This window comes from Bactrocera oleae, chromosome 6 (genome assembly GCF_042242935.1).
Source record: "Bactrocera oleae isolate idBacOlea1 chromosome 6, idBacOlea1, whole genome shotgun sequence".
Classification (NCBI taxonomy): Eukaryota; Metazoa; Arthropoda; class Insecta; order Diptera; family Tephritidae; genus Bactrocera; species Bactrocera oleae.
Window position 1 is genome coordinate 46,554,319 of NC_091540.1, and position 25,479 is coordinate 46,579,797.

The 25,479-nt window shown below is 33.5% G+C and overlaps 1 protein-coding gene across 2 annotated transcripts; it reads left to right on the top strand.

Annotated features, from left to right (window-relative positions):
• The first annotated feature begins 17,689 nt into the window (after nucleotides 1–17,689).
• Cpr76Bc (Cuticular protein 76Bc) lies at nucleotides 17,690–22,990 on the top strand. 2 transcript variants are annotated; one of them, XM_014239620.3, is made up of 3 exons: nucleotides 17,690–17,919; nucleotides 20,401–20,526; nucleotides 21,586–22,990. In XM_014239620.3, exons 1-3 carry the CDS (start codon nucleotides 17,908–17,910, stop codon nucleotides 22,720–22,722), a joined length of 1,275 nt encoding a protein of 424 aa, XP_014095095.2. In that variant the 5' UTR covers nucleotides 17,690–17,907; the 3' UTR covers nucleotides 22,723–22,990. The 2 variants fall into 2 exon arrangements, with proteins under 2 accessions (XP_014095095.2, XP_036228200.2); XM_036372307.2 differs by lacking the exon at nucleotides 17,690–17,919 and adding an exon at nucleotides 18,056–18,106.
• The last annotated feature ends 2,489 nt before the right edge of the window (nucleotides 22,991–25,479 follow it).

Consider the following 25,479-nt stretch of genomic DNA (forward strand, 5'->3'; position numbering starts at 1 on the left):
AAGAGACGTCGTAAATCTTTTAAAAAGACATTTGGAGTTGCCCTTAAAGCTAGATAATTAACATGTTTCGAAATGTTGCAGTATTTCAAACGATTTTCGGAATAAATCTTGACCCATGACCGTAAGAAACTAGATAAGTGAGATAAAAACGATTCACTTATCAGCAAAGGACCAATCAAGAGAAGGGAGGGGACATTCAAAAGGTATTAATACTTCATTTGTTTCCCTCGCACACTAATTTAGGCCTAAATATAAGTGATTTGGGAAAAAAATTTAATGAAGTTAGAGGAGCAGATGCTCCGAGGACCTTAACTTACTCAAAATTTTTCTATTCTCTCCAATTAGTTACGATATATTGTAGTTCGTAACAATTAGCATGGGCCTTTCCGTCTAGCTTTTATATTCCAGTGCTAATTTCAGTTCATTTGAGAAAGTCTTCTAAGTTAATAATATATGTATAAAACCGTTCCAGCTAAATTCTTCCTTCAAAGAGTAAAAATTCGAGGCTTTCATACATTTCACATCAGGAACTGTGGCTACAACTATGAGTAAACACATGAATTTGGCTTTACTTTGTTTGAAGATAAGTTAAAATTTGCAAAAACAAAATCGAGAAACTGAAACGAACGAACGATTACACTTTAAATGTGACCACCAAGGAATAACCGGCGGCACAGAGAGGAGAGGGTGTGTAAGCGAGCAATAAGGGAACGCTTCATCCACCAGTCCTTTTGGGTTTGGCTTTGCCATGCAAATTTTTCAATCACTTTGTAGCTTTGCTGCCAAAGTGACAAAGTAAATAAAATGCAAATTAATCGGCAATTTTCTTGCTCGTTTGCGTGTGGTAAATAGAAGATGCCCCGTCACACAAACCCAAACGCATGTATATGTGTATGAGAATTAATAAAATATTTTTAGTGGCGTTTTAACAGTTGGGTAGTTTATTGATTGCCAGTTTAGACGAATAAATGCATAAGATAAATGAAATGCGCCTCCAGGGATTTGACGGTAAGGTGACAGATACTCTAATTTGTTGCTAAGGTGCTGATACTTACAAATTGTATGCGTAACAGTTATATTCAGTGACAAAATATTGAATAAATTATTTATCTTTTCGAGCTTTAAGTTTCTAAGAGATGTCTCTCATTAAAATAATTACTATTTTTCGTTTCCTTTTCTCTTAATATGAACACAAATAATACCATTTCTTTGTTCCGATAGATATCCTGTTATAAATCAGATCAGCAGCTATAATAATGAGCTATCAATATTACCGATAGCTTGCCGAATCAAATATGTTGGTTGATATATTTTGACCCCGACTGACAAAAAACTACATTTTCAAGTTTAACCCAATCTTCCATACACTTGATATAAGCATCGGCTGGGATGGCCTTCGGTGCCTTCTGCAAATTTCGCCTTTTCGGTTTAAGATTATTTTTGGAGCGCCATGAGACCCTCTGCTCTGAATGATATGTGCCACTTCTCGTGATAAAGTAGACTAACCAAAACTCTTCTACAACATTTTTAACGATCGGGAGAATCAAAATTTACTCAACTTGCATACAATTTATATTTGTAGCTTGTGCCCCGGTAACGATTTGAGCCCTCATCCTTCCACTCATGCATCTCCTCATCACCTAAAGCGACCGCTGTACTACATATATCACTTAAAACACATTCTACGATAAACAATTAACAGACAAAAGACAACCTTACAGCAAATACTTGCCGTTTTCTATAAAATATCCAGTTACAGACAGTATGCTCCATTTAAAATAAATATTTATGTGTGTTTGTATCCACATAATCACTTTGACAAAATGGACACAGTCCATAAAAGGCAAAGAAAAAGATTTATTTACATAGTCACTTTACCATCCAAGGCTTAAGTGGCTTTAAAATCATGACAAATACACTAACAAGCAGATCAGCGCACATATAAACAAACAGATGTATTTATTCAACGTTCTTGGGTTTAGTTAATTGTGAATATGATTTTGCGTGCATGCGTTCGTATATAACCAGTAGGAAAAATATGTTTACGAAATTTCAAGGATAAAAATTGTGATTTACTTCAATGTCTAATACTTGAGTTGTTAACAGTTAGGTTTGGCTTTGTGAGTCATCATTCGGCTCAACAAATGCTTAAGTAAAAAGATCCTCCAACCCAAGTAAAAGTGCGAATTATTGAGGATTTTGTCCGTTATATAGTTTTGTAATTTAATTTCAATGAATTCATTTCAAATATTATTAAAAATTCTTCATTTATATACACAACTAACTACATTTAGAATTCTCGTAGGCATTTGCTGGCTTTACATATACATTTTTATATAACCATTTATTTTTATTTATTTTTAAAGTTACTCACTATTTACACCTGATCTTATGAAGACCCAGAAACTGGCTTTCCTTAAAATATTTGAATTGTGTGAATCTTAATTTTTTCTTACCAGGTATATTTAGTCATCCACGTACCTACATTTATACATGTTGTGTTGTCTTACGTTTACTCTTTTCCGTGAAGTAAATTTTTATGAGTGCACGGAGTTAGGTCCTCTGCAGGTTATACATTTTTGGATAATATCCAAAACTGCGCAACGAAACTATTTTCCTTTTCAATTGTTTGTGTACTCAGTTTTAACCAATAACAATGGCAGCAGTTCGTATGTCACGGATTCAAAAATAACACAATGACACTTGGTCTTGTAGTTTGTTTAGTGGCAAATGGGTCTTTGTGATTCGCTTTTGTGAACTCAAGCGAAACCTTTGCCAATTTTCCGTTAAAAGCATTTTTAAGTCAAAGCATTAAAAGTTTCGTGTTTCTTACTAATTATTTAGTGCACCTGCAAAGTTTGTTATTAAGAAAAATGAATTTTTTAACTTTAAACAAACTAAAAGGAGAAAAATATTAAAATATTTGTTCGTTATTCGTTTGGAACGAAAATACTCAATAATTATAAACTAAATTCATAACGGTATCCTTTCGCTTTTTAGCTGTGGATACAAGAACAGTTTGTGGTTATAAAAACTCTAAAATAAGGTAAACAGTGAGAAAACTGTTCTCCCATATTACACATCATAGCTGCAATCACTGAATAAAACTGTTGGTTTAGTTGACACTGAGCGCGAAAGTTGTTTTTTCGCATCCACGTACTCAAAATCAAGTATACTCAATCGAAATCAAAGTATTCAAAGAAGAATAAAAATATAATAATAAATTAATAAATAATAAAAAATAATTTTAACTCGATATCTTTTTTGGCTCTCAATTTATATTCTGTGAAGGCACAGAATCAGAAGTTTAAAATTGATTTATATGAGATGAATTCATGATTGTAGACCGAATTCGCTCACCGTAATATGGGAATACCATAATGTTATAAACCTAATTTCGTCGAAATTGGGCAAGTAGGTCATAAACAAGAAAAAACGTTGACTTCGGTTGCACCGGAGCTATAATAAGCTTCGCAAATACAAAGGCTCCTTACAAGAACTTGATTCCGATCGTTCAATTTATATGGCAGCTATGTGATATAATGATCTGAGCTGGACAATTTCTGCGGAGAATACATTGTTGCCTTAAACAACAACTCCTGCCTAATTTCGTGAAAATACGTCGTCAAATAAAAAGGTTTTCCATGCAAGCACTTTACTCCGATGGTTCAGTTAATATAGCAGTTATATGCTATAGTCATCCGATCTATACAATTACTTCGGATATTGCAATATTGGCTTAAATAATATTCCATGCCAAATTTCGTGGAGATATCTCGTCAAATGAAAAAGTTTTCCATACAAGTACTTGATTCCGATCGATCAGTTAATATGGTAGCTATATGCTATAGCCATTCGATCGCTACAATTTCTTCGGATATTGTGTTATTGCCTAAAATAATAATCCAAGTAAAATTTCGTAAAGATACCTCGTCAAATGAAAGAGTTTTCATACAAGCACTTGATTCCGATTGTTCAGTTTGTATGACAGCTATATGATATAGCATCGATATCGACCGTTCCGACAGATGAGAAGCTTCTTAGTGAGGAGAAGACAGGTGCAAAATTTCAGATGGATAGCTCAAAAACTGAGGCACTAGTTTGTAAATATACAGACAGACGGACATGACTAAATCAACTCAGCTCATCATGCTGATCATTTATGTATATATTTTATAGTGTCTCTAACGTTTTCTTCTAGCTGTTACAAACTTCGTAGCAAACCCTGTTCAGGCTATAAAAATTGATTTAATGAGGAGTTCAATATTTCAAAGGTGATACAAACAACCGTTAAGTGAACAAAACTATTATACTATGTAACATGAGAGTACACAAAGGGGCGTAGCAGCGTACGTCAGGTACAGCTTGTTTACTACATAAAAGGGATGGCACCCTCTATTACAAATATCTAGCCTTTCCTGATGTTGCTTTTCCTTATCTTATGTGTAAATCGGAATATTCCCTGGGAGTAGACGAGAAAAAATCTTTCAACTTTACTACACAAAATGAGTAGGCGCCATTGAATTACAAAGGTACCAAACGGGTAAAAAATTACATCGTTAATAAAATTTTTAACGAAGTAGCTCTGTATTTGATGGTCTTGTATCTTTATCAACAAGCTCTTTTACACAATTCGCTGTATTGTATGTTTTGGTGTAAGGTACATAATATTTGGGCTATGTCCACAAAAGCACACAAAATTTTAATTCTAATTCGCTCTGATGACGAGCGGCGAACTCCATTTGCGTGCCACCATTGCTGTTTTTGGTTTTGTACAAAATGCGTGACTTACCAATGTCAACATTAAGTGAAAACTCGTGTAGGAAGTCAATTAAATATAGCCCCCTTGTGATCTTGTGATGTACACGTTTGCAAATGTGTGCAGATAAATGCTTCTATGTATTAGATACATACTTACATATATCTCAGTATGTATGTTAGTTTTGTTTACTGTTGAAGCTTAAAACTCTTTAATGAGAACGGTACATTTATTTTTCAAAACGGACGACTGAACTTCAGTAATATTTTACAATATAATCCAAATGCAACATTACTTTAAACTTAGGCTTAGTTTAACTAAACGTCCACACTTTAACCTTTATTTAAAAGTCAAGAAAAGAATTAAAAAGCAATAATATTTATAATTAAGCCAAAATAATTATTTATACAATACTTTTCTCCTCAAAAACTCTAACATCTACAGAGGGTTAACTTTAATTTTGTATATACTACCTGCCCAAAAAAAAAGTCTTACCTTGTAAGGTAACCATAACAACAAAATGAGTAATTAAAATAATAATAAAAAAAGGATCCTACAAACACATATGCAAAAATATCGACATTTACACACTCGTAACTGTTTGTATGCATGTATGAGTACACCTATAAATGTTATACGAAAATAACTAAACTCTCGCAGGGATTTGTCTGTTGGCGTAACACCCCTAATATGCAGTGTGTATGTATGTGTTGTTGGTTTTGTTTAAAATTTAAATTGTGTTGTGTTTACTCAACGAGAACACCAAAACAGTAACAGTAGCAGTAAAGGCAATGTATTGAGGCCGCAACGCGCCATTCTAACCCAAAAGCTCTTAAAATGCAGCAAATTAAGTCACAACAACAATAGGCAACTGTCCTGAAAGCCTGAAGGACCGAAGCAGAGCCATGTGTGAAAGGTTTGTACGAGTACTGCTTGGTTACGAACAAAGGAAGTTGTGGCTCGCGCGTATTGTCGAAATCTTGAGTCACTTGACAGGTGGATACAATGACAGGAGGATAAGCATAAAACCACCAACAACAAGAACAAAAACAACAACAAGAGCAACATCAATTACATCTTTATGAATTATTCACATTCTGGGCTAATTTCATGAGCATAACGACTAATGTTTTAATTATGCAGCATATTCCCCACTACCAACAAACATGGTGTCATCTCGAGGTCGAAGGGGCGAGTGAACGAGTTCGCCTAGCTTTGGTGTATTGCTTAATAAAAGTGTGGAAAATTACTTCATTACTTAGTAAGGCTAAGAAAGGTGACTTGATAACTTTAGAGTTGTTGTAACAGCAGACGGGGCGACAACATTTAATGCAAATTTGTAAGGAAATAGCTGCATGACAATGCTCAAGTTGAAACAAAATTAAACCGAAGGAACAACTAAACTTAAATGTACGGAGTATATTTACATTTACGTTTCTACATATACCATGCTTTTTTAAATATGAACTGTACATCATTACATCCGACTTCCATGGAATGAATTGGATTGTTCAAATCTCAAAAATAAAGGTTGACTTTCTCTTGTTGATTTGTCTTATAACCGCATCAGCGATTTGAATTTAAAACTCAGAGTAAAACTATGTCTTTCTCCGCTTTCTTTATATCTGAGGGATTTTGTTCTGCTACTCGAATTGTTTTCTCCAACGGTAGAGAGACACCCTGCAGACTACATTTCACTACGGTGCGCAAAGAAAGAAAGAGATATTGTGGATTCAAACTTTATGTGCATCGAATTGAGATATTGCTTTCGACTGAGAAATAATGCCATCGATAGTTAATTCCATTGATAATAAACTTTATCTACTACCATTATTAAACACCTTGTTCTACATCTTCTTCTGACTCAGTAGTAGATTCAGTAGTCACATCTCTCCTTTCACAAACGTACCCTCTACTTTCACAAAGACCTCTACAGTTTCACGGTTTATAACATCGTACAATTAGTAGGCAAAGCCTACTCCAATTTTCTTCATCCCTTGTGAGATCTACCAAATCCCTCAGGTCACCCGCGCTTTCTATCAGAACTATGGGTGTGCCTTAAAGCCATATTTATACTCTCGCGACATGTTGCTACAGAGTATAATAGTTTTGTTCACCTAATGGTTGTGTGTATCACCTAAAACTATTCGAGATAAATATAGACTTATGTACATATAAAAGATCGGGGATACGAGAAGAGTTGAAATCCGGATGCCTGTCTGTCCGTCCGTCCGTCTGTCCGTCTGTCCGTCTGTCCGTCTGTCCGTGCAAGCGATAACTAGTAAAAATTGAGATTTCTTGATGAGACTTGCTATAAATCTTTCTTGGCACCCAAGAAATTTCGATATTGCTGATGGGCGTAATCGGACCACTGCCACAGGGGATCACTGTAGCAAGAAACACCTGTGTGCTAAACATTTTTTAAAAGTGGACGTGGCCCCGCCATCTAAATGGTTAAATGTACATATTTTTCAAACCGCTAAAGCTAACTCAACCAAACTTGCTAAAAAGAATTTATGTTAGAACCTCTTCATACACTGTGCAAATAGGTGAGATCGACAAATCAATAACTAAATGCGTCAGATACATTAAATTTTCCTTCCAGGATGGCACGAGAGGGCTTTTTAGGAGCAGGTGTCAAAATTGGGCAATTGGCGTGGCACCGCCCACATTTAACTAGAACAACTTTTAACATTCCTATGATCCAGGGCGAAAATTAAATTCCATCTGATTTTTTCACTATCTAGTATACAAATTAACATAAGCACCAATTAATAGTATATATCAGAATACAACTTTGCACGAACTGTACCTTTAAGAGTCTAAAAATTGTCAAAAAGGAGTCAAATATTTCATTTGAGGATGATTTTAATATAATTTTCGGGACGGCGTGACGACGGGAAGTATAGTCTGTGCTGTCTATGCAAGCTGTAACTTGAGTAAAAATTAAGATATCTAGATGAAACACATGTTCCTTGAGAAAAAATTAATTACGAGTTCGTAGATGGCCGTAATACCATGTGTACTCCAGTGCCTATAGTTGATTTTTTATTTGATTGATTTTACTCCATATGTGGATGTTGGTGACGGAATGTGACACTTTAATGAAACTCAGGGAGCATTTTATTCGGGTCAATACTACCCCTTTCTCTCATATACCTAACATAAGAATTTCAAACTTCATTGGCCTCATAAAATGTAAAAAAGGGCCATTGACCCCAAACGCAAACAAAGGTTGTTGATTTGGCTAATTGTAAACTTGGCTAAAAAATTGAGGACTTGGCTAAATGAAGCCAAAAAGGTCATTGCCCTCATAAATTGTAAGCAAAGGGGTCATTGGCCTCTCAAAATGTAAACAAAAGGATCATTGACCTAATAAAACGTAAACAAGGGGGTCATTGACCCGAAATGTAAACGAAAAATGTAAGGTTTGTGACTTGGTTTATGTGTTATGTGTTAAAGTTTTTTTTTGTTTGAAAGCAGTAGTGAAAGCCTGAATATTTGAAAGCTTAAAAGTCGTCATATGAAAGTGCAAGTAGTAAGCGCTTGAGGTGTAATATATATGAAATCAAAACTTTTAAAAGCTTTAAATTGGAAGGAATGCATATATCATTCTGAATAAAAGCGATAATACGTATTGTAGTTTACACCAACTGGCTGTTTCAATTTTAAAATATATCTGAAAAATTTTCGTATGCTAGTAACAAATTTGTTTCAGACTTTCTGTCTCAGAGTTCTAGTGAAAACTTATACTTCGAATTTATTTAAAAGTTTCCTTGAGCTTAAAAATCTTTCATCTGAATTGCAAAAAATAAGCGATGTATTCAATTTTAGAGCATTTAAGGTACTACATATTTATGAAATGTGAGTCCGAAAACTTAAGCAAGCTTTTGTTAAAACCAGGTTTGTTAGAGGTCTAAACCGACAATATATTATTTGAAGTTACATAATTATATGATATTATCGACAATAGTTTTCTTTGTTATTCAATAATTTGTTGGGAATATTAGTTATTTATTTTATATATTGTGTTAAATCTATTTACTAACTGATACTAATAATGGTGATAAGAACTTTTTTAATCCCACTAACTGGGATATTTTCGGTCGTATTGTTTGTTTGTATCACCTAAAACTAATTGGGATAGATTTGGGGTTATAAATATAAATGATAACGTTGACGAGACGAGCTGAAATCCAAATTGCAGATAGGCGTAATCGGACCACTACCAAGCCAACAAAATGGCATTAAACGAAAACTTTAAAGTACCATGACTGAACACAAAATTAAGATACATAACTGTAGATCCATTTGGCTCATTTTTTTTTGTGGCGTGACCCCGCCTTCTAAATGGTTTAATATCTACCTACCTTTTAATTAACCATAATTGCTGAAAAGAAATTATTTCAGCACTTCTTTGTATACTGTGAAAATGAGAAAAATCAAATAACAAACACTCCCACTCCCCATATAACGTTTATGTGCCAACTACTAAAAGTGCGATAACTCACTGTTTTATAACCAAGATGTTGGGGAAGAACTTTGAAAGAGCAGTAAAAATTAGACATGAGCGTGTCACAGCTTATCTTGAGATGAAATCGTATATCTCTTGAACTACCCTACCAAATTCAACCAAATGTGAGGTTATTCAACCATTCCAATGATACGCTGTGACAACCACACCTACTTTCTATATAACACATCATTCTTTCACTTCCAATATACAAATCAAGCACCAATGAGTATATCAGGATAAAACTTTGACCAAGTAATGTCCTCAAATTTTAATCTTATCCCCAAAAATTGTCGAAATCGGGCTATAACATTTCAAAGACATACACCAAATATCTTGACCCCGGCGTATTTGATTGATTTTTTACCGAACCTGACATGACGTGACAGCAATTCCTTGTGCCAAAAATGTGTAAAATCGGGTCAATACTTCCCTTAGCCTCTATATATCTAATACAAATATTTTCGAACCTCCGGTTGACTGTATGACGCATTTTTCGGTCAATATGTAAAAAGTCTTAATAAAATTCAGAAAGAATCTCTTCCTAATAATAGTGTATATGCATGCTATGATTGTAAAAAATGGATGCAATACTAATATTAATTAAAATATGTACAAAAATCCCATATGTCATGGTATAATATTCGATTACGCCCTTAGCCCATCCTAACTTGTTTTTAGTTCGTTTATTATTAATCCAAATTTGTCAAAGTGATTTCACACAGTGAGGTTACCGCATACCCGTGACACACCATCCGTATAATAACCATACAATCCAAAACTATAAAAACAAATATATATAAAGAATAATTTATATTGCACTTTTAAATTATTCAAGTTATTCTTTTAAATTATTTCGAAATCCATTTACGTAAATACGTGCTTATATCGGAAAAATGTATGCATATATTCTATATACTTGTACATATGTGGGTGTGGGGGCATAAAAGATGGGCTAACGATGGGCGAGAAAACTACAAGAGCCTCCAATGATCCATTGGCATTATAAAACCAAATTTGTTTCCTTAAACTATAATGCATAAATGTTTGTTAACTTTATAATATAAATATGTGTGTATGTATGTATATCAAACATGAGTATCCATTATATTCCGTTTAAAAATATATACATATATGCATGTTCATATATCAAATAAGACACGTAAATGAAAGAGGAAACAATTCATAAGTAGGCGATGCGTAAAATCAAATATGAAAAAATTGTTCGTTGAGCTTTTTCGGTCACTGGTTTGATTAGGGTATGCTCTGTTCTTTTCTTCCCTTTTTCGCCTTCTTCGCTTTTTTCTCGTGAAGCACCCCTCAATTCCAACAACATGCACATACTCCTATACTAGTATGTGTATTTCAGCAGAAAACACAACGTTATGCATTATTCGATATAGCGTTATTGCAAAAGAGATGGTCGAAATATTAGTATTATGACCAAATAACGGCATATTAGAAAACCCTCATTTCGCGTAATTGACTAGGCCGTTTTTGAATCGACTTAACATTCATTTTGACACACAATAAATATTATTACGTGAATGGTAAGAAAATAGATACATTGACATGGGCACGCAGCAATATTATGCTCAGTGGACAACAAATTATAGAAAATCAGTTATACGGCATTAGTAAAAGTGTAAAAAGTATAAACATTTTATTTACTTACTCTTTAAGCTAAATAAATTTATTGTCTAATAAATAAACAGAGACAAACTTTAATTTCGGTTTCCGTTTTTCCTTTTAACACCTATACCTATATACACATATTACACCTATATTTCTTAGGCCTAAGAAGTTTTAAACCTTTCTGTTTACTATGGGCTGTTAAAATTACGATACATTCCCTACTGGGTGGTTTCTGCAAATTTAATCGAGTATATACATTTATTCACGCATTTACATAAATTTCATTTGGTGGATTTGATCGCAATATTTCCATCATACACATACATAATAAAATACTTACAACCTTGACAGGCTCACATTTCCAACTATTCGATTAAATGAAGAGTGTTTTCATATTATTTCTCAAAATTAAAGAGACCTTACTTCGAACTAGTAAATGACACAAACATGTAGAAAACTCTTTAGTTTGAAAAATTGAGTATTTTCTTATACAGTAAGACTCCGCTTAACGTTACTTCGGTTTAGCGTTCTTTTATTTCAACTTGGGGATTATCCGAAATTGTGCATCCGAATACATACGTAATCCAACCAATGAATCAAAGCGTTATATTCAATTGTATGCTTCAGTTAGTGACAGACGTGTCCGCCCTTCCGTACTTATCGCCTGTATCAAACGAAATTTGTCAAAAGTTATGCCCGTAGTGGCAACGTAGAAATCAGTTGTTCTCTTTTGTTTTCATTTGACCAATGTTGCCATCGCTCAATACATTGTATACAAGATTTTGCACACATCTAGCTTTTCAGTTATAACTTTTCATTATATAAAACATTAAAACCAATTAATAAAAATAGTCTACCTATTTATAAATAATTTTATTAATTTTTATTTACCACAAATATGGAGAGCAATCACATGACTCGTTTCTACAAATTTTATTTAAAAATAAATTTTTTAAATGATAGATGCTTTATCCACTTATCAACAACTTCTAAACCAATGCAACAGCAAAACGCAAACTAATTTAGATGCCTTCTTGACAAAAAGGCAAAAATTGGAAACACAATATATGTATATTCGTTTATATTATTTTTATTTTTGTAAGAAATAAGTCTATGGTTTTATTGTTTTTTTTACATAGCTATTAAATTTAATACCTAATCAATTTTCTATCCCCATTATTTAGATGTTAAGATAGCGTCGTTTAGTGCTGTTTCACATTACGCTCTACTTTGATGGAACGTAACCTACGCGTTAGGCGGTGTCTTACTGTACTGTATGTAATATAATGAAAGTCTTGCTTTAAGAATTTGTTAAGAGGTTGCTTGATAACTCAGAGATATTTTTTCGAGATAATTTTGTGAGACCTTTAAGCATAATATCGTCTGTCTTTGCAGGCAAAACATAAAGTCGTCGTTCAAAACACAAATATCCGCTTCCATGAGTCGATGGAGGACGAAAGCAGGATTTCCCTGAAGTATCCAAAGGCCATCCCTACTGAAAGCTATAACAAATATTATATATAGAAAAAGGGATTAAACATTCTAATTACTAAACCGACCCTTACAGTCTTTTTAAAGGGTCCAACTATCTAACTTTACAATTCTGCAAACCTAAGTAATTGTTTTCATAATATGGCCATTGATTATTTTTCAGATTTAATAACGCTTACTTTGCAACTTCACAAAATGTTTCGAAATCCAAATGAAGCTTATGGCCTCATTAATTTTATGCTCGTTCTTATCGTTTATTTGTTTTTACTTTCACACTTTATTGTTTGTTGGCTAACCGCCTCTTTTGGCAAGTGGTAAATGCAACTCGGCCCTCACATAACTCAATGCACATGGAATATTTATCGCTATAAGCTATACACATACATATGTACATATAAATGTTAGCACGGTTGTTTATACTATTGCTCACAGAAAATAAAGTAAATTGTAAGTAGAAAGCTTTTTTACCTTTGGAAAATATATGGTAAAAAACTGCTCGGAAAAACTTTTGATTTGAATTTAAATTTGGTAAAACTTGATTTACATTCTTTTAAATTTATTTAATTAATTTAAATTTTTTGATTGAAATCAATGCTTTCTTAGAAGTACACACAGACGTCAAGAACAGGGAAACAGTCACGGAGTTAGTAAAAGTTGTAAAATTGCGGACTGTATTTTGTAGCCGGTTAGCGCCATTCCATCTTTGACACTGGTGTACCAAACGTATATTTTCTGGAAGCACCAAATTACCGCTTGACATCATATGGTATGTTCAGTCAAATTCACCCTATTGTCCAACCCTGTGATAGTGTTAAACAACAAAAATCCCTTCCCTTATATCAAACCTAGAGGAATAATTTTTGGATGGCTTTGTAGCTAACTCTTTTATTTTTGATTCGTATTTCTTTCCTTTTTGTTTAAGCGCTCAACTTTTCAAGGCCCTATTTACGTAACCACGCACACATAGTATACGAATCCTATGTGCCTAGATACGGTAGTTGTTTATCTGCGATGTAAACAGCTCTTTATGTGCTCTCATGTCGCGACTTTGAAATATATGATGTGTACCATATGTATAGTATTTATGTGTTGTGTAAGAACAAAATAATAGTTTGAAGTGATGATTCGCAGGAATGAACTAGTTAATTTTTCGCTTTTGCAATGAACTTGTAATACAAAGTGTGCTTTATCATTTTCATCCGTCCTTGCGGCCACTGGTACAAACTACAATAAAGCTGTATGTACAGAGGCGGAATTAAAAGCTTTCACGAAATATAGCGGATTAAGTAACAGGGGCGGACAGGTTTAGAAATTTAAAGTTACGCAGAATATTTCAAATAAAATAATTTACAAATTAACGCGAACTGACGCCTATTGAAAACTTCGCGGAAAAGGCTTCTTTCTGACACTGTTATACCGCTTCGAAAGCCTCCATGATGAGAATATCCCTAGAAGTTTACTGCATTAGCATTACCACCATGGAATTTTCTTCAAAAATCTTCTATAATATAATAAAGTCTACAGGGCATTATTCCTTCGTAAGCGGTATTCGCTTTCACTGGCGCCTGGTTAATAACTTGGTCTGCATACGGCCCTGAGTAATTACAAGAACATTTTATAAAAAAAAACTCATACACGCATATGTTACGTGCTTACATACTTAAATAGCCCAACATTTGACTGCAGCTGACGCACATACATACATACATACTTACATTCATATAAATACGTACATTCATATAAAATATAAATAATAAAGGGTTTTCCAATAAGAGTGATACGATTTTTTTAAACACACTTAAAGTTAAAGAAACTCAAATGTTTTTTATTTAATACGAATTACAATTGATACTATTAAGTTCTGAATATAACATCATTCTAATGGCCTCCACAACTTCTTTTGCAGGAACGAATTCGATGAACCCTATTTTCGGGTACTTTTTCCCCTAAATCAAATCGTTTGTCATGAATAGCACGTTCAATATTTACTTTTAAAGCTTGAAGAGAGTCTGGTTTACTGCTAAAGACCAATGACTTCAAATAACCTTACAAGAAGTAGTCGTTAAATACCAATTTCTTGGAGGCCATTCAATGTCACAATATCTTGAAATTATCCAATCTCCAAATTGCTCTCCATGAAGAGTATCGATGTCACTAGCTTCATTTCGAAAGAAGTACGGACCGATGATTCCACCAGACCATAAACCACACCAAACTGTCAATTTAGGTGAATGTAATGGTTGTTCATGAAGAAAATTGTGCATTTTCGTCGCACTAGAATCGACAGTTTTGTTTATTTACCCCACTACTCAGATGAAAGTAAGCCTCATTGTAAAAGATGATTTTCTTAAAAAACCGTTATCATTTTCAAGTTGTTTCGAGCCCAAGTCGACAATTATTACGTCCATAAAATGGCAAAAGTGCACAAAAAGTTGAAATTGGAGAAAAATTATTTTAATAATCAAATTGATTAATTTGTAAACCTTGTTCTTGCGAATATCTTTCCATGATCAAATTGTAAACATTACTGAATACCATGAAATGTTTTTACACAATTACATTCAGATAGTGGATAATAAATTAAAAGAACTAGCGCCTCACTTTCATCTATCCAGTATGTATGTAAGTTTATTTATCTGTGAATTCATATGTTTTGGAAGGGTTATTTAGGGGTATTAAATCGATCATAATAATAAAATGTAATATATAAGTGTATATATAAATATGTAGGTGTTTCGTATTGACCCACCTTTAATGTTTTCTCACATAAGAATTCATTCACAGGTCTGACATTACCTGACGGGAAAATACTGTTATGTCAGTGTGGTACTTTAATCCGAACTAAACCTCCTACCGGCATGTCCGATCCCCCCGTACCACCTTCAAGTATTACGTCAGGAAGACAGTTGATCCAGCGAAAATTTGCATGTAAACCTTTATTTGTAATTTAAAATATTTTCTTGTTTGAAATTTCAATCCAAAGAAAATATTTTCTGGAATATTGTATATATTTCAAAAATATACATTCCGGATTGTATTCGTAAATTCTTAATTGTGATTTGTTCATTATTTTTACGAATCCGAAAGTGATCCCCAAAATTTCATTAAAAATACCCTCATTTAAAATCTCAAAATCAAAGTTTTAAACTAGTTTAGTCTGTAAAGAACAGTGTAAAAAACGATTGTTAATTGTTTCGCTCAAATCTTGCTCTCGTTTTTTGTTAACCACTGAAAATGAAATACAAAGCTTAAAGCTCAAACGTACAGTGAAGGACACACAAAAATCACTAGCCAAACAAACGTTTTCTAGTAATTTAAAATATGGTATACGACTTTCATTGAGTTTTATAACCTAAACCGGGCACATTAAGTTTGCCACGAAATTTTTAAGTATGTTGCTGAGTCAATATCGCCATGTCCGTGTGTCTGTCCAAACTAGCCCTTCAGTTTTTGAGATATCGATCTGAAATTTTGCACACGTGCTTTTCCCAAGAATCTTCTCATTTGTTGCATCGGCGGTTGCGGCGGCGGTCGGACCACTATAGTAAATAGCTGCCATTCAAACTGATGGATCAAAATTGTATTCTCGTATGGCAATAATTTTTATTTGGCAGGATATATTCAACTATATCATATAGCTGCCTGACCGCACAAAATCAATTTCTTGTATAGGAACTTTTTTATTTAAAGGTAACGCTTTTTATGAACTGTTGAAAAAAATATTTTCCGCATAAAATTTGTCAAAGATCTCAATATATATTTCCATTGGAAAACATATACATTAGTATATGTACATATGTAGATATATATTGTATATTAAGAATTTCACCAACAATAAACTAGTTCGTTGCTTCCAATATAATAATAGCAATTTAATGTCTTACGACTTACACACTGCATTGTAAGCAGAAAATTTCTGAGAAAAAGTTGTCGCATTGGCAGCCACGATCACTTTGATTGCACCTAATGCAACAAAACACGTTTTCTTTGCTTGGCAATGAGGTTGATTGTGAGTTTGTGGCACAACTAACATTCATCACCAAAGTTGAGATTTTCATGATCACAAAAAACAAACCAAAATCAATATCGGCACTAAATGTTTTGTTTCGTATGAATTTATAGCAATGAGTAGATTACACACCAATTCACTTACAGGTATACGTATGTGCTCCATAGCAACACGGGTGGTTATTCGTTGTTTCGGCAAGTCTCTTTTGTAACGACCTTTTACACAAGTATTGGCATTGCAATTCTTCCTCTCTTTCTTGTTTCGGCTTAGTTGCTTCTATTTCGTCTTATATGGGCAAAAACCACTTATTTATAGCATCTCATTAAATATTTGAAAATTGAGTTTTTCACTACGGAATACCATTTAGAACCAGATGAAAAAAGACAGACGTGAATTTTACTGGATTTCGCAACAATTTGAATTTTTATTTTACAGTTTTATTCGAATTAAATTTTTATGTAAACTAAAGGCTCCCGCCGGGAAAAGCCACTAGGGTACAAATTTTGTGATCAACTCAGTTCAGAAAAAGCTTTACATAAAGCTTCTGCTGATAAGGCCAATGGCCTTATGATAAGGCAAATGGCCAACCCTCCATAAAAGCAATGTTTACCTTTAACGAGAACAACTCTATTTGAGATCAATGACTCTTTCGATTATCTTTAGCGAGGACAGTAACCCTGCTTGAGGTCAATGACCTTTACTTTTTCTTCAATTACTTAAGGTTGTGCTGAAAATAGGTTCATGCTTATTATATCTGACAGATTTACTTTAAAAGCGACTATATGATAAAAACATGACCTTTTCAACATATAGTGTATAGTTTTAAATATTTAGTCCTTTATACCAAACAAGCTAACTCAACTTACCCAAAGCGTGATCGAATATATTGTCGCATAAAACTTTTTAAATTAATTAAATTGTATATTATTGAAATGTGCTCTAATAATTTAAGCTGAAACACATACATATCTGTGATTTTATCGTATCATAAATCGTGGGAACAAGTAAAAAGTTTTATCCTAGATTAAAACAGTGTGTGATGTGCAGAGGAAAATCCCGTCAATCCAGTGAAAATTTATAGCAAAACAAACCAACCGAAAGTTGTTTGGCTGGCTGGGAAGATGAAACTGACGCGATGCGTCTACAAAGCTGCCCACACAACGACGTCATGAAGCGTTTTCATACAAACACATGAACACACGATACATATGTGCAGTTTGAATATATATATTTATAAACATGTAAGCGAAATATAAATAGCGAATGCATCGTAGATTGCAACTTTAGTGCAAATCTGTCCTTGACTTACGCACATCACAAGCTGGAAAATATTCGCTACTTCAATTGGATTACGAAATCAACATAAATAAAACGGGGTTTAAGACAAACAATAAATAAAAACATATGTACATATACTGGAGTGCGTGGGAAAATTGATAATAGTTGATTTATTCTAGAATCGAAGTGTTTCAAAGTAATTTACATCGTGACTAGCCGATAATGAAGATTGTTGTGAGTGTTTTGTGTTTGTATGAGTTTCTACTTATAGATAAGAAACACACAAGTACATATACATATACATAATAGAAAGTGTGTGTGAAGTGATTATGAAAATTAAAACTTTCTCCAACGAGTCGAGTGAAAGTCGAAACGAGTTTATTTAATGAATGAAAACAGAAACAACAAGCAATTGCCTCAGGTCCTTACACATATATGTACAGCATTCAATTGACATGCATATAGATAAACAAGTAAGGAAGGGCTAAGATCGAGTGTAACCGAACATTTTATACTCGGGCAACTTACAAGAATCAAATGCCTTCAGGTGCCGGCAAAACTTGTTGCGAAAGAATCTAGCATTCATTGTTCAAAGAAATCGTTAATAAATTACAATCATATTTGGTATCTTCTTGACTTACATATGTTTAAGATCATTAACTTAGGCTTAATTTTATTGCTATAATTTAGTTCGCGTCAGCTAAAATTATATTAAAAACATCTTCAAATGAGGTACATGTGATATCAACTCAACCAAAGAGTCTAAATTTTATATATATTGAGTTGGTGTGAAAAACGTCAACCAGATGATCGGAAATCAGTAACTACATAATTAAAAAAAAACTTGTTCATTTCATTTCATAAAAATACTTCATTTTGACTAACCTGAACTGTTTACAGTTAGGACGAAAATCAATTTGTGGGGTATATTGCCGGCAGAGAAAGGGACAGGCTAATTTCATTAATTTGGACATTGCTCAAGTATACTTAAGATCATATTTTCACGTAATTTTTTAAATATATAACTTACACACTGAACGACATATTCGTTCTGTGGAAAACAGAAAATCATTAAATGTGGTATATGGGATTTGGGGGTAGTATTGACCGATTTAAGTTATTCCACGTGCAAATAAAATGCTTCCTGGGTTTCATTAAGGCCCCACACATACCATCACCAATCTATATGGAGTAAAATCAGCCGGATGTTCGAAAATTCTGATATTAGTTATATAGGGGCTAGGTCAAGTTTTCACACAATTTTACTTATTTTAGACGCAAAGCTACACTGATATTAGAATAACACGCATGAGGGCTAAGGGAAGTATTGACCCGATTGAACCCATTCTTGACATTCAGGTATACTATTATCAAGAAAGAATTCTCTTCGAATTTCAATTATATATCTCACACATTGATCGAAATTTTCGTTAAAAAGGCAACTATAGGGACTGGGGTCTACATATTCTTTACCTAGGGGATTGAACAGTTTTGGTTCGATTTTGACAATTTTTGGTCATTAAGGGGTACACTTCAAAGACTCTATTTGTCCAAAGTCTTATCACATTATATAAATTGATGCTTTATTTGTATACTGGAATGTGAAGGAATCAGATGGAATTTAAGATAGTATTATATAGGAAGTAGGCGTTTAATCCGATTTCCCCCACTTTGTTCAGCAATGTAACATATGTAAAACTTGATTTCTCTGACGCATTTAGATATTGATTAATCAAACTTTTAGTAGTAGGAAGTAAGGCCATGCCCACTTATTAAAGATTTTTAAACCGCAGGTGGCTATTTTTAATGTTATTCGCTGTGCCAAGTTTGAGTTCTGTATTATAATTTGGGGCTTAGTTATAGCAGTTTATACGTTTTCAATTAATGGCGTTTTGTGTGCGTGGCAGTGGTCCATCTACGAACTAGTCCCCACTTTTTTGCCAAGGAACATGAGGAACATAACAAGTTTCATCACGATATCTTAATTTTTACTTAAGTTACAGCTTGCACAGACAGACGGACGAACAGACTGTCACTCGGATTTAAACTCGTCTCGTCACCCTGATCATTTGTATACCATACATATGTATAATATATAACTCCATATCTATCTCGATTAGTTTTAGGTGATAAAAAAACCCGTTAGGTGAAGAAAACTATTATACTCTATAGAAACATGTTGCAAGAGTAAATAATAGTGTGGATTCCTTTACATTTAAAATTAACAACAATTTATTTCCTATACTTAGTGAACACATTCTTCTAAAATTATATTTTAAAAAAGTTCGTTAGTTGTTTATGCTTTCATAATGCGAATTATCGACTCGCATGAGGTAACCATTCGATAACTTCACGAATTCTTTGTGCTTCTCAAATATTTATGTTCGGGGTAAAATAGCCTCACAATCTAAGAAAAAATTCTTATTGATTCGGTTTTGTGCGTGCATTTTAAATGGAACAGATCCGAGTCAAATTTGATCAGATGGTACTCTATTGAGTTTATTGGTGTTTTGAGAGAATTGTGTGATGAATATACGGCCAAGTAAAATCGTTAAGAGTAACTCACTTAAACCTTTTGAAATCGAAAGGAGAAACCTACATATATACATACATATGTAATATTTATATTTCCCAAAGATTCCAACAGTTAGGATATATAGGAAGAATAAATAGGAACTATAAATATTTGCAAACTTTATTTATTATCTCTTGTAGGTGCCAACATTATGCATAATTTTGATGCCGTTATTATGTAATTTGTCCAAGATTAACGCTGCTTCGAAAACTAACACTGAAAATAATGCGACCGATGATGGAATGATGAAATATGCACCAGAATTTGTAAGTTTAAAAATAATAATTCAAAACACGAATTTCCAAAGCAAATGCAACTAAATTTAAAATATATAATTATTGCATACCTATCATCTGAATTATGATAAAAGCAAAATTGAAATAACCTTTCCAAAATACTCTACTAAATATGGACATTATTGTTGTTGTTATTCGCACATAGATGTTTGGGCGACAGAAATCATTTTACTGTTCCAATAATACTTGTATATAAGAATATGCAAAACACTTGTAAATCACTCCAATATATCTCGTTAAATGTCATAAGTGAGTGTACTATGTACAAAATGGGCGTTGCATGGCTGTCAAAATTTAGTCACAATAACTCTAGATTGTCAATCTTTTATTATGATGAAATATTGTATGACTAAGTAATACTTGCATTTCTTTTATTTGTCGCACACTGTGGGTCTCGAGTGATTTACGATTACAATATACCAACATGCAAATATTTGTATGTAGGTAAATTATGCAAAGACTCCGTGGTAACTGACAAGTCCACATGTCTAAATAAAATTAATGGTGCGAAAATGTGTTCGCTTTAAATTGTGGTAAATGAAAATGTGCTTACATACGTGAATATGTGTAAAATATATTTTTAAAAACGTAAGTTATTACTGAAAAATATGTAAAACAGTTTAGAGTAATTGAAACGTATGCAGTTTTTTATGCATATCTAAGCCGGATTAATTATTCAAACATTTATTCGTAATAATGATCAGGGTGGATGATTTTTCCGTATTTTTGAATTATGATACTTGAAATAAATACGCATCAATTATTAAATTGTGTTTCTTAATATTATCTAAAACCACTAAAAAGTTTTAAAGTTTTCAAATTCGAAAAAAGATATTTTTGTTATTAAGAAAGTAAATAAACACATCGATCTCAAGTTTATCAAAACAACGACAGCCTTGCACCGACAACCCTAATCAGTTAAAAAAAATACCTAAAAATATTATTAAGAAAAAAATATATTCTATATTTTTGAAATATGCATTAAAACATTTTGTTATCTACTAATTAAGTGTACAATTCCTTTTTCAGGAACATCCTGAATATGCTTTTAGTTATGGTGTGAAAGACCTACATACAGGCGACGTAAAATCGCAGTGGGAATCAAGAGAGGGTGATTCTATCAAGGGTCATTACAGCATACTCGAACCAGATGGTTCTATACGTACTGTTCATTACACGGCTGATTCGAAGAACGGTTTCAATGCTGTCGTGAAGACTGTAGGCGCAAACTCTCATCCCGTTACCGATTCACCGCACGGTGAAAATAGCCTTAATGACGATACATCTCAGTCAAAAATAAATCACTATAGCAAAGATCAAGAACACATAGTACTAAGTTCAGATATCAAACCTCTAAAGAAACCGATTGAGGACCTCTCACATGCACATCCGAAAGTACCCAGCTTGATTGAATTCAAACCACATGCCCGCATCAAGCAAGTGCCAATGGAATTAGAGCCGGGTATGCGCGAACGATTACAAGTCGCCCGAGATGAGTACTATCACAAGCAAGCTCCACAACAATTAGCCATTCCAGCGAAAGATTCGTATAGTAGTCAAGAAAATGAATGGAGAGCTTTAGTGTTGAATGAAAATTCGGATTATAAACCGTTATATACTCCACATCATAACACAAATAGTTACCACAACGCAGAAACTTACATTGCCGCAAAACAATCCATCGCTAATATAGCGCAAAACGCTCAGAACATTGGAGTAGGCGGTGCTGGCAATGTTGGTAGCGTTGGCAGTGGCTTGCGCACCGATTTCATTGCATCTGTTCCATTACATCAACGGCAACATGCCTCTTACGCCGATCCTAATATAAACAACATATTGCATGGAAAAAAATTTGGTTTAACCACACCAAATTACAAACATTACTCGGCTCCTTCGCAGTACAAATATCAGTCGAATTTTAAAGCGTCTCTACCACAAAATCGCCCAGACTATATTAACTACTTTCAACGCAAAACTAAGAAATTCAATCATAAAGAATCTGCAGGCCCTGTAGTCTTTCCGAATCACACCGGCGACGAACAAAACTCGGCTTCGGCACAAATGGTGAAATCGATGGTACGACTCGACCGAAAGCATATAATGCCCATGTATGCCAATCGCTACAGCTCGGACAAATATCGCCATCAACGCTACAGTACAATCTAGACTTTCGGGTAATTAACTTTTCAGGGTAGGTACTCTCGTGTGTAATAGAAAATTATATAGCGAAGAGCAATAAGGTATATATTTTACTGTTATATTACACATAAAGATATTGTACAAATTGTATGTCTACTTATAAAAAATATCCTGAATTACAATGAAAATGTATACATATGTGGCTGTATATTTATTTATTTATTTTCTAAAATTAAGTCTTTTTCAAACAATAGCAATAAAACGTTAAAAGTACAAAAAAACCTTAAACTTCGAATTTTTTTGTTTGAAAAACCAACATAAAAGTGCCTCTGTCAGAACTTAAAAAGCCTCTCAGTCAAAAATCTGTCTCCGAGCTAGAAAAAAAATCTGCATCGTATGGTCAGTAACACTCACTGTAATCATTTTAAGATCTCGAGCGTTTTAATGTGTGTGTGGATCTCAGTTAACTCGACGTGGAGTCAGAAATTTCAAAAGACCTCTGGGAAATGTTAAATTGGGTTGGTAAACTGTAAACTTAACAAAACTCGGGTTATAATTCTTGCTCAAACATTATTACTAGTTATAGGACTTTAATTTAATCACCACAGCCGCTAATAGCAGATAATTTGCAATCGTACTTTAGACTAAGAGTGGTAACCTTTTTTTATTTCACATCAAATGCTACAATTTGGCACAATTTTTGTGCACTACATTTGCACCAACATACATACACGCACTTTTACAAGCCACAAAAATAAAAAGCCTATTTTTTGCCACCAACTTACCGGTATACGTCCAATACACCTACGAGTATACCCAAGAGAATTGAAACGCAGCAAAATACGTTTGTATGCCAGCCTGTGCTTGCATAAGCGCCTGCATAGTCCAACTACAATTACTTGTGTATATATAAATAAATGAAATACATTAGTTTTACGCGTTGTTTCTAAATTTCAAGGTCACTTTAATAGATCACCAACCTCTGGCTAATTGCACATGGAGCAAGACATCTATGTACGATATATATGTATGAATGTTTGCTAGAAAAAAACTAAGAACTAAGAATGATCGGCTCTTGTCGAGTTTTGTGTGGGAAAAATTCATAATGTTGTATATTAATTCATTTATATAAAAAATGTGTAGTAGCGCAAGATTAGCTAATTGCTTTACTCAATATATTTACATCGACTGTATTTAAAAAAATTACCACAATATTTTCGTCTGTTGAATAGGCCACTACCAGGGAACATTTATCTTTTACTCTTTCGACAGCAAAATACGAGTTTTGCCTAATTAAAATATATCAAAGTCGCAATATAATTACATACGTAGATATCGGGCGCAATATTAACACTCATTCGCTTATTACATATGTTCAAGTAAACTTATTTATATTAGCGCATGCATGCATATGTGCACATGTATGTTCGATTTGATTTAATCTAATTAACTTCAATCATTCATGGTCTGTCTTTTGCTACTTGTTCGATTCGAACAACCAACTATTTATCAATCATGAAATTGTACAATGTACAAATATGCATACACATATCAGCAGCTAATTTAGGTAATCCGCTCAGCTCCTTTTAAAATAAATGCAAATAAGTTTGGCATACATACAAGTGCATTCACAGTCGCATGCACACACACACATGTATATATACACGTGCATGTGTAGCCTTATCTACTTGTATGTGCGTGTCTGTAAAGCATTCTAGTCAAGAAATTGGCGACAAGACTAGGTAACTTTTGAAGCGTGAATTGCAGCAAATTATCGCATACATTCATGCTATTGCAACAATCATGAAAATATTAAAAGAACAAAAAATCTGTATATGTTGTATCTCAATGTGACACATTATAGGCGCACAGATATGCAAACGTGCATAAATATTTGGTTTTATTTTGTGTAGCCCACAATCTGCGCAAAGTGCTCCCACGTCCAATAACTCGAGCAAAGCAAATTACAACAAACAAAGTTCTAAGTCTGCCATACACACCTTTTTAATATTGAAAATTTGTATAGTTTTAAGCTTGTATGTGTGTGTAGTATAAATAAATATAGCACACGCATGATCACACGCAGCTTAAATTGAAAGCGAACACTGAAGCAAAAACAAAAAAAACACGCACAGCAAATGGCTTGCATAAAGCTTTTGATGCATATGGTTGTTTGTTTTATTGTTGTTGTGTTTGCAGACTGGTCGTATGGATATCAAGCTGTGCACAGTATCTCAACGTAACGAAATTATTTCATAACAAAGTTTTCAAAGACTTTAATAAGTGGTAAGTAAATAGTTCACAAATATGTTTGCAAATAATTACCTAAATTCAGATGTTCGAAGTATGAAATGTCACTCATACGGCGTGTCGCCACACTTCTACAATAATTACACCTCTTGGACAGCTGCTGACAAGCAAATGCTGTTGTTCTTTGTTATTGTCTTTGTTTTTTTTTTGTTTGTTTTCCCAATTGTTTTCAAATAATTGGTGCAGTTAATTGAATGAAATTTAATTCTGCTGTATTTGTCTATAAGGTATAAAATTTAGGGATAAAATCAGGCAGCAAATATTATTGTTAAGTTCTCTGAGACTTCAGAGTCCTCAGAGAAACTTTTGATCAAGTTCGACCCTGACTTGAATATATGTATTTGCAATAAAGAATAACGAGTAAAGGCTACAAATGGAATGCTTTTCAACGAAATATATAAAAAGGACATTCCCAAACATGGCACTCAAAGCTCAAATATCCGTAAGAGATATATAATATGTATGTAGGTCGTA